The 9,772-nt window shown below is 47.6% G+C and overlaps 1 protein-coding gene across 1 annotated transcript; it reads left to right on the forward strand.

The window, feature by feature from the left end:
* The first annotated feature begins 4,254 nt into the window (after positions 1 to 4,254).
* Positions 4,255 to 8,427, forward strand: LOC142571533 (uncharacterized). The gene is made up of 2 exons (XM_075679968.1): positions 4,255 to 4,337; positions 7,547 to 8,427. Exons 1-2 carry the CDS (start codon positions 4,320 to 4,322, stop codon positions 8,210 to 8,212), a joined length of 684 nt encoding a protein of 227 aa, XP_075536083.1. The 5' UTR covers positions 4,255 to 4,319; the 3' UTR covers positions 8,213 to 8,427.
* The last annotated feature ends 1,345 nt before the right edge of the window (positions 8,428 to 9,772 follow it).

Consider the following 9,772-nt stretch of genomic DNA (forward strand, 5'->3'; position numbering starts at 1 on the left):
CCGCTCTTACAGCGAAGCTGTTAGCCTCTAGTTAGTCTGAATTCTTCGTGGGCTCGTGCTCATCCAAGAACAGTGCCGCTACCTAGAGCCCGCGGTCACTCACACAGACCTCAAACGCCATCTGGAAAAGGGCTTTATCTTAGAGTTTCCACGTAACAGAAGTATGATTTCTCGTATATTCGAATTACAATCCGACGCAATCATGTCTGCAGCTTGTGTGGAAGTCATACTTTACGAATTTTCTGACGCAATTTGCTTTTAATATTTCAATTAGTTCCACAAGGCACTTGCGCTTGGCGGAGGGCCTAGAAGAATGAAGATGTATGCTGCACGTCCGCAGGCGTGACGTGGGGTGGTGCTGGTCTAAAGTCGTCTAACGTCATTTGGGGTGGGGGTAATTGTCTAACGTCGGTAACAGCTTCGCTGTACAACCACTTTCACAGGGTGGAATGGAGGCGGATTTTTTTCACTGAAAATCTCTCATTACAACAACAACGATGACGAAGATCCCAACAGCTACATTCTGTACTCCTAAGCGATAAAGGTTGTCGGCATCCCACATCATAATAACTTGCCTTTCGCGCCCACACTTTATACAAAAAAAAAAATTGAGACCGTTAGATATGGATGAATAAAAAAAAAGTGTTGACATGCACACAAGCGGGTGAAAATAAAGCGCGGTAAGTGTGGCTGTCTCTCTTCTCTTGTCCTTGGCTTTGTGCTGTTTTCCGTCCTGGAAAGGAAACCAGACGAGCGTCTGGTTGACCTTCATGCCTTTTCTTTCTGTGCTCGTCCTTTCCTTCCCCCTTTCCTCGAAATCCACTTATTCATTGGCTTCTATCTCGGCTACTATACTAGCTGGCTACTCTATGATGTGGAAAGGCTGTAAAGGAAATTAAAGACGCAGTCCGTATGTCAGGCACTCCGCAGGTCAAGCAGTGTGCATGCCCTTAAATAGCCGAGCAACGCGTTTAGAGCCTTCTGCGTTGAACACGGTCTCGAAGGATTCTCTCCTCCGTCAAGGGGCAATCGTGCAGTTTGTCAAGCACAGTCGAGAGTGCTTTTTTATAGCCGCTCTTCAAAGTAGGCAGTGACGGAGGAGATACACCTGATCGTCTTCTCGCCACCGCAGATGTCGCAAGCAGAGCTATGAGCCTAGTGCAAAGCCACAACTTTATATAGGGCGGGGACGTTAAGGAAGTGGTTTATAGTCGTAAAATATGAGAGTTTCATGTGTAACGATGGCAGCCTGATATCACGACGCCTACATGTCACGTGCTAGCTGAGAGAACACCGCCATGAGCGCTCAACAATTACGCTCGTCATACGGAGTTGCGGCTTTTCTTCGATAAGAAGAGAGAAAAGAGATCAATCATCTTTGAACACAATACCTGTATTGATGGACGGGCTTTCTGCATGCGTTTTGCCTTTTTCTTTCATCCGCACTTCACTTCCTAAAAAAAAAACAAGTACTAATTAACTCGAGCTCACGTACACGTTCGTCAATTATACACATTACTACCCTACGGTGTTTCAGTGCCAACGCGACCGTCATAACTATTATTTAGACAATGTCGCGTTCATTAGCGTTATTTACATTTCTCCCTCGTACTTCTAGATGATATCAACCAACAGTTTGTTGCCAGCATTGCAAATATAATATTAATCAATTAAGAACAGCTTTTGTGTGTCTGGAATGCATGAAAGAAATTTTCAGATTAAAAAAAAGAAAGCACAAGAAACACGAAGAACATTGCGCTGACACTTCAGTGGGGTTTGGCACCACTGACACAGGTGTCACGCATAACACAACCGCGCACTCTGAAACCTGTCAATCTCGCAATTAATTCCACCATAAATTCACCTTGCTTGTTCGCCTGTCCACCGTAGCAATTCTTATGCCTATCAAAAGAAAATTTACGCTAGAAGGAGTATTGCGTCAGCGTGTTCTGTGATGCGGGATCAAGGCGGCTAGGGTTGTGCGCGTGACATTACCGGCGCGGAACCAAAATTATTCGAACGAAGAATTCAAGCATATAAGGTTATCCAATTGAATGAAATGAAAACGCTTAGATACTTTAGTGAGGCTACAATGAAACTTGCAATGCAGAACTACCAGGTGTGAGGAAGAAGCAAGGCCCCTGGCATCACAGGGAAGAGTGTGGGGCTAAAGAAAACAATCGAGGCGGTTTGAACGATTGACCATGTAACAAAGAGAGGCGAGCACTACGTCAACAAGAAAACAACGACGATTAATTTCGGCGTCACGAGAAAGCCATGTGGGCCTAAAGTAATGTTGCGCAAGTACCGTACAAACGAGAAAACTAAGCCGTATAAATTCACTCAAGACCGCGACCAAATTACCAACCTGGCTTATAAAAGAAAATCAGTTCGAGTTTCGATGGATCGCACATACCAAAATAACGCTGAAGCATAGTGTCTAGGAGGAGATGGAGCCTTTTCATTGAGCTTTTGGCATGCGAGTAAGTAAGACGGTGTGAACAATGTAAAAAATCACAAGTTCGGGGCCAGTAAAGCTTTCGCTTTAAAACATGGCATGCAGCGCAGAACGCAGTATCCCTGTGGTTCAGGAGCGAAGAAAACGCTGGCATCGCGTCGAGTCAGAATTTTAAGGATGATAGACACAGCTCAGTATAACGTTTTAGATTTCGCTAGCCTTATCACTCAGTCACCATATTCCTTCTTGTTCACAGAAAGGAGCTCATTTCTCCGCCTGTTATCTTGGAACGCCTGTTCCTGTTACATTCTAAGAGCGCGCTTGCGTGCGGCTGGACGCCGATCTTTATCGATGCATAACCACGACACCGCATCGAACACCGCCGCCGCTCGTACTTATCGTGGGCGTCCCAGCGAGAAACTGGCTCTGGCAACGACTTGAGGAAACAGGTATGCACATAGGACCAGGCGTCGGACACTGCGTTAAACGCCCTAGCAATTCTTCGCGGCGATTCAATGCTTAAACTTCAAGGACACTGACAGCACCACGCTCACGGCCTCGCTTAGCGCACGGCATCTGTACTACCTACCAGGCTCGACGCGGTTGCGGACGGCGTTCTTCCCACAGAAGGCGCAGTGTCTGGAATAAACAACTGCCGCCGCAGTGACAACAGCGGCGACAAAAACAAACACAGGACGCGCGACGCATGTGAACTCGAGCGCAGTCACGACCCGCTTTCGAAAGGGAAGCGGCAATTTGCGACAACGCTGCCTGCGCGCAGAATCATTGTCGCTAGCGTACGTGAATCGCTGCGTCATTGTTCGTTACCGTGCCTACGCTAATTAGCCGCAGCGGTGCCCCCTTCGAGCGCTCGCGCTTTTGGAGGAGAGACAAGTGGCCGTAAGGTTCGCGCCGCGACCAGAAGAAGCGTGCAGTGAAGGAAGGCCACGGCTACACGATGCACCTACGAGCGAGCCGGAACGGCCTGCGCAACAGCGCGGTGTTCGTCAGCACTCCATGCTCGAGCAAGTTTTCACAGCTTTTATGTTCCAAAATGGTCCCAATCAATTAATCTCGAACGAAAGAGGTAAACATAAACTTGGCACGCGAAATAACAGAAGAGGATGCCGTGCGAAGGATGCTTCTCTCGCATTTAGCCGGGGGGTCTTAAACCCCCGCGGAGTGCATAGGTCAAGGAATTGAGTTCACAGCAAATCAACTTCCAAACCTATGTGCATGCGGATGACTGTGTGTGCGTGTTTATGGCACCCTCGTGCACTTGTGTTCCGCGTATATGCCTGTACGTTTCGCGCACCGTTCAGTGTGTTCCTTCAGTTAGAGACGTCGAGTAGAGAGGAATGATTAAAGCGGTCTGGTTGAAACCTAGGGCGTTCTCGTTCAGAGAGCAAAACCGGTTGCATTAGTATCGTCGCCACCCACTCACAATGTTGGACATTCGCGAACCGTTAGATAGGAGTGTCTCTGAGACTGGCTATGGGCGTGGCGCGCACATGTGGTGTAGTGGCTCGGTCGTCGAGCCGCATCCCGTCTTGCAGAAGCTGTGCGCGCACTTCCTTACAGAGCGGCCGCTCACAAGCGGTGCACGTAACTATACCGAGAACCGAGGACGTTAGGTGCGTTGGCAGGAAGGTTATCCCCCAGGGCTGGGGACAGGCGGGCAATCGGCGCAAGTCGATATCTCTGCATAGTAACGAATGCACCTGGCAGTGAGGCAAGCGAGTGCCTCGAAGGACGCGGAAGCCGCATAAAAAGCGCCAGCCAAACGTTGAGCGGGGCTGTTGTCACTTCGGACGCGCTCTTGTGCACTTGTGCAAATTCCGTTCACGCGACGACACAAACGATGAGGATGGGTGGTCAGGTAAGACTTCTCTCAGCGCTATGTATGACTGCTCTGCCTTTGGAGACACATTTGGGGGTGGATGCGTGTCCAAGAGGCTCTGATGCATGCACGAACGCCTGAAGTTTGCTTCCTTAAAACATGTGTGTCATTCATCCGCAACGTGTACAGTCTGATGCTGGGATGTATATTTATGGCCCCAGATGTGAGTGCCCGCCATATCGTCAATTTTTATCGCTGCCGTGCTATTGCCGAATGCCCACGCACCATAATTCGTGATGATTTAAGCTTTCTCCGCTGCGCGTTACGCAGGTCAATCAAGAGGTGATTGAGAAAAACACATGTTTCTTTAGAAAGTTTTTAACGAAAACATTTGCACAACCTACCAATAGTGTGCTTCGAATAACTTTTGCCCATGAGAAGCAGCTTACGCGGATGCAGATTGTATTGTATTTGACGACGTCGTGTCTTCTATGTTAACTAAGAAGCCACAACAGCAAGAATTACGTAACCCAGATGCACATATGTTCACCTTGAGACATGCTAGACGTATACACAGAAGCGAGCCGAGCGTGGAAGTATTAACTTTGAACTTTTTGATATGCCAGATGTGTAACAGACCATATAAATCTTAAATAATTATTTCATATTGTTGTCCCTTAAAGTCATCACGGGAACTGTGCGTTCTTTGTTGAGAGCACGTATATACGAATGGACTGCTTTTCCACCGCGTACTGTAAGGGGTGCCGTGGGAATGCATAACGTACACAGTTGCGGCGCTCTAACGGCTATGTTCCACTACATAGTAGAATACCCAACTGCATGGCCGTATGGCGACTTGACACTTGCATTAAAGGGGGAATCACTGCTACGACGCCTAATGTTATTGGGCTTTTGTGGAAATAACAGACAACGACCGAAGGCACGGTGCACTTAGAGCATGCTGCGGTGCATTTTGGTAGTTGTGGTATCAGTGTTATGAACTGTAAAGGCACCTCCCTAAACGAAGTAACGTTTCTATATATTCGGCTACTGACACTAAGAGACCTTGATGATCATTAACCCAAAGCATATAAGCATGGGGACCTTCACTTTATAAATTTACGCTAAGCAGCCCTCTGGAGCTTTACATTCAGTACCTTTGCATACGATGTAATCTAAAACATGTAAGGGCAGACGGATAATACCGAACGCCCTTGACACGCCATTAATATTGGACTTTTTCCTGCTAGCACACATCAGCTCGGCTCGTTGGTGGCATACAAAGCTCGTTCCGTTATTAGAAGGCTTTCTTGTCACACGCCGAAAACACGACTAAAACACGTGCTATTTGAGGAAGCATGAAGTGAAAATTTTCACAGATTATGCCTTGTAAGCATCCGATATGGACTAAGGACGCTTTATTTTTCTAGGTTATTGATTGTCACTGATTGCAGTGCTACTTCAATGTTTATACAACTTTCTGTCTTTTGATGACGCTGAGCTAAACAGTGTATGTTCCTGACTCACTCAACCTCCCCCCCCCCTCCACGCAAGTATGCACAACAAGATTTGTAAAATGTGCGAAGGCTACATAAGCTTTATGCACACCACACAGGCGCTCACGGTTCCCATCGGTGCTCTGCAACATCCGGCTAATATCGGCATGTTCGCTCTTCTGGTGCCCCGTGAAGCGCGTGGACTACTCAACAATGAATGTTCTATTTGTCCGTTTCCTGCTGTATAATTAGCTACATTGCATTGTACTAGACTAGCGTTGCCACCTTTGTCGTGTTGTGATTGGCGCAGTTTGAAATCATGGTTACGTCACATTAGCATATTGTGGCGTCGACGGGCGCGTCTTAAAATATTTTTGCCAATATTTTTGCTTTCTTAGTGATACTATAACAGAGAGCTACGAAGCGGAGTTTTGAAAGTGCGATGAACTGTTTTACTGAGGGCTTCATTGCGAAAGGCTGTTGTAGACTAATAGTGTCGATAAATATTTGGTTTTTCCTAGGGTGTAATATCGAGAATTGCATTCTTAATCAAGGTTAAAATTGCTTCTTCTATGCAAACGATCCTTTAAAGGTGTGTAAGAATGCGAATTACGTAAACATTATAGTACTCTTGCGTGTGTGATTTCTTTTACTGCGACAGAAGAAGCCATGAGCGATATCGTCAATTTCCTGTTAAGTTTGCACTCAGGATGCCCATAGAAGCATTATATTCAACTGAGAGGTATACATATAAGAGTGTTCAAAAGAACTCGCATGGTCAGTTTAGTGGCTAGTACATGTCACTGCAGCACGAAGCTTGATCGACAAGTAAGTTTCATGAATCGCCAAAATTTATGCATTTGAGCAAAGAAGAAACCAAACTGGTAGCTTTTATGGGCACTGATTTCTCTTGTTCGGTTGAAGCAGTGGACTAATTTATGAACGTGAAATGTCGCTGTCTCATCTCTTCGTCAAACGCGTTCATGTTAGGGGAAGGGGTATTATCACTCATCTTTGAGCGGAAGATGGCAGGTGAAAGAGTCAAGGGGCAAAGTCCCCGTGTTTATTTGTCACAAAATTCTTTCTGTTTCGCTCAAACACTTGATGTTCCTTGATAAAACACGAGCTAGAGTCGGATAGAAGATAAGCTTATGTCGACATGGCGTATTAAGCTTACACTATTTACCATGAGTAAAAATGCTTCATTTTCTGGTAACTGCTTCATCCATATCCCTCTATATAGCCTAGCACCTCATTGGACGTTCAGTCCGCATAAAAATTTCAAGGCAACTGCGCACGTGAGTGGGACCGGTTGTCGAACGACGTACCCGAGACTCTGTAAAGGTCCCATTACTCCAAGCCCGAATAATTCAGGAGACAGAGTTCCTTCATTGGACTCAGGGGCTACACATGACCAGGGAGTTATTCTGTTTTTCTTTTCTTCCTTTTTTTTCTTGAACAGGTGAACGTAGAAAAACCGAGCACCAAGAGATCATGTCGTCTAAAATTGCTCTGGAGTGACGAGGGATATTTCCTGTGTAATAGAGCTCCCTTTGAAAGATGCGAAAAGCGGCTGGGAAATGCGTTCACGAGCCTTGCTACTGACGAGGGGAGGCTAACTTTTCCCTCAAGAAGTGCAGGGACAAAGCCATCTGATATATTTTGTCGGTTACGGCAAACGAAAAAAAATGTGTGGAGTGTCTTAATTGGAGTGTGGAGTGTCTGGCGTAATTTCGATCTCATTGACTACAGGCGCTCGCCTGGCTCGTGGTTGCTGCCTGCGTCGGGCCAGCTCTCTCCGGGTACGTGGTGCGCCGTCGTGTCTACGGCGGTGGTGGATACGGCGGTGGTGGATACGGTGGTGGTGGATACGGCGGTGGTGGATACGGCGGCGGAGGATCCGGTGGCAGTGGATATGCCACCACGAGGTACCACTCTGGCGGTGGTGGCTACGGTGGCGGTGGAGGTGACTACGGCAGACAGGGTGGTTACGGGGCCACTACCAGCTACCGAAGCGGAGGAGGCGGCTACGGTGGTGGCGAATACGGGTCCGGAAGCGGCTACAGGTCGTACGGAGGAGGATATGGTGGCGGATCCAGAGGCTACGGTGGTGGTGGATACGGCGGTGGTGGATACGGCGGTGGCAAGTCCTACACAAGCAGCGTTAGCTATGGAGGCGGAAGATATGGCAGTAGTGGATATGGTAGCGGTGGCTACGGCGGCAGCGGATACGGCGGTGGCGGCTATGGCAGCGGCGGCTATAGCGGCGGTGGATACGGAGGAAGCGGCTACGGCAAAGGTTCTTACAGAGCAGCGAGGTCGTACGGACGCGGAGGCTACGGCGGCGGATACAGTGGGAGTTACGGTGGGGGTTATGGAGGGTCAGGTGGCTACGGAAAGTCGTACTACAAATGGTAAAGAGACTGCATTAGCGCTAGGCAAGCACGCGCAATTTTTTCTATACAAAACTAAAACCCTACATGGGTGATGTGCGTTTTATCATCCGTCGTTTCTCTAATAGACGCTGTAATATGCTCATGCCAAATCCCACTACATTTCGACATATCATTGCGTTTCTGTGTGATATTTGTGACTGTTTGCGTACAGATGTACAATAAATTGATTGCAATGCCCGGATTTACTTTTTGTTTACTTGGAGGATACTTCCATCATATTATGCGGAGCTGGCTTGATCATTTGATGAAATGACGATTGCTTGATGAAAAATAATTTTTTTCTCATTGACACTTTTCCTTTATTTATAATTGAGAAGTAAAATTAACTAAGACTAATTATCTAATGAGGCGGAATGCAGAAATAATACTGAACCTATTGACAGCGCTAAACGGCACTAACTACACACGGGAAAATACGGTGAAGGCGGGAGATGGAAATTCAAGGTGATGAGCAAAACGAGAACAAGGTGAAAGCAGTAGCCAAGGTGTCGACAAGTCGACTTGTCTTCTTCAAGGCTGCACAAACTACAGAAGAACAATACGCGGACAAGCTCTGACTGTCAAAAAACTTGACTGAAAGCACGCATATAAATAAGCGATGATGCACGTAACAACAACCGAAACATACGCAAGTACAGGCGCACTCGGCATGAAATGTCAATATCAGCAGCTCCCTAAAGAAACCTACCTGTCACGGTAATTTATCTCTGACTCATGGAGCAAAAAAAGACAGCCGCGCAACACACGTGTCTCCCTCCTGCCTTGTCAATGAAGTAAGCTTCCATTGTCTCTCGGACTGATTTATCCCCGCGCCTCAATAGCACTTGGGTTTTTGAAGGCAGTGGAGCGCAGCCGCTCCCGCATTTCTTGCAGTGCAAAGCAATATTCGAAGACGGCTGACCCCTTAAGGAAGCCATATGTTCCTTAAGGCGTACATTGACGCATCTTTCTGGCTGGCCAATGTACCGTGCCTTAGGGAACATATACCGACTGGCAGTGGGCCAGTGCCGTCAGCGCCTTCGCAGAGGGAGGGGAGGTATGCGAACGCTGACATGATGGCCAGCGTTCAGCTGGCCAGCTGTGGAAGAAGGCGACGACGACGAACGCGCGAGCAGTGGCGCTAGCACGTTCGCGCGGTCACGCCGAGGGGCGCCGACGAGCCAGCTGTGGTAGCAGACGACGACGAACGCGCGAGCAGTGGCACGAGTCATTGCTGATGATGATAGCTCTTACTCACACAGATTTGTTGGCGGACACCAAAAATGTACGGAAGCCTAGCCACAAAGAGCTGCGCTCTAAAAACTGATCCTTGAAACTGATCACTGAGGGATATAGTTGCCACGTAGAATGGAGACGTTTGGCCATTGACGTTATCATAACATCATCTATCAAAAAGAAAATTGCGCAAGATATTCACAGTTCACTCCAAAGTGTGCAAGCTTGATCAGAAGCAGTGAGTGGCTGACTACACCAAAACCTTTACTGAGGTCTCAGTAAATGATGTCAACTTGCCCCTCTTGAA

Source organism: Dermacentor variabilis, chromosome 1 (genome assembly GCF_050947875.1).
Source record: "Dermacentor variabilis isolate Ectoservices chromosome 1, ASM5094787v1, whole genome shotgun sequence".
NCBI lineage: Eukaryota > Metazoa > Arthropoda > Arachnida > Ixodida > Ixodidae > Dermacentor > Dermacentor variabilis.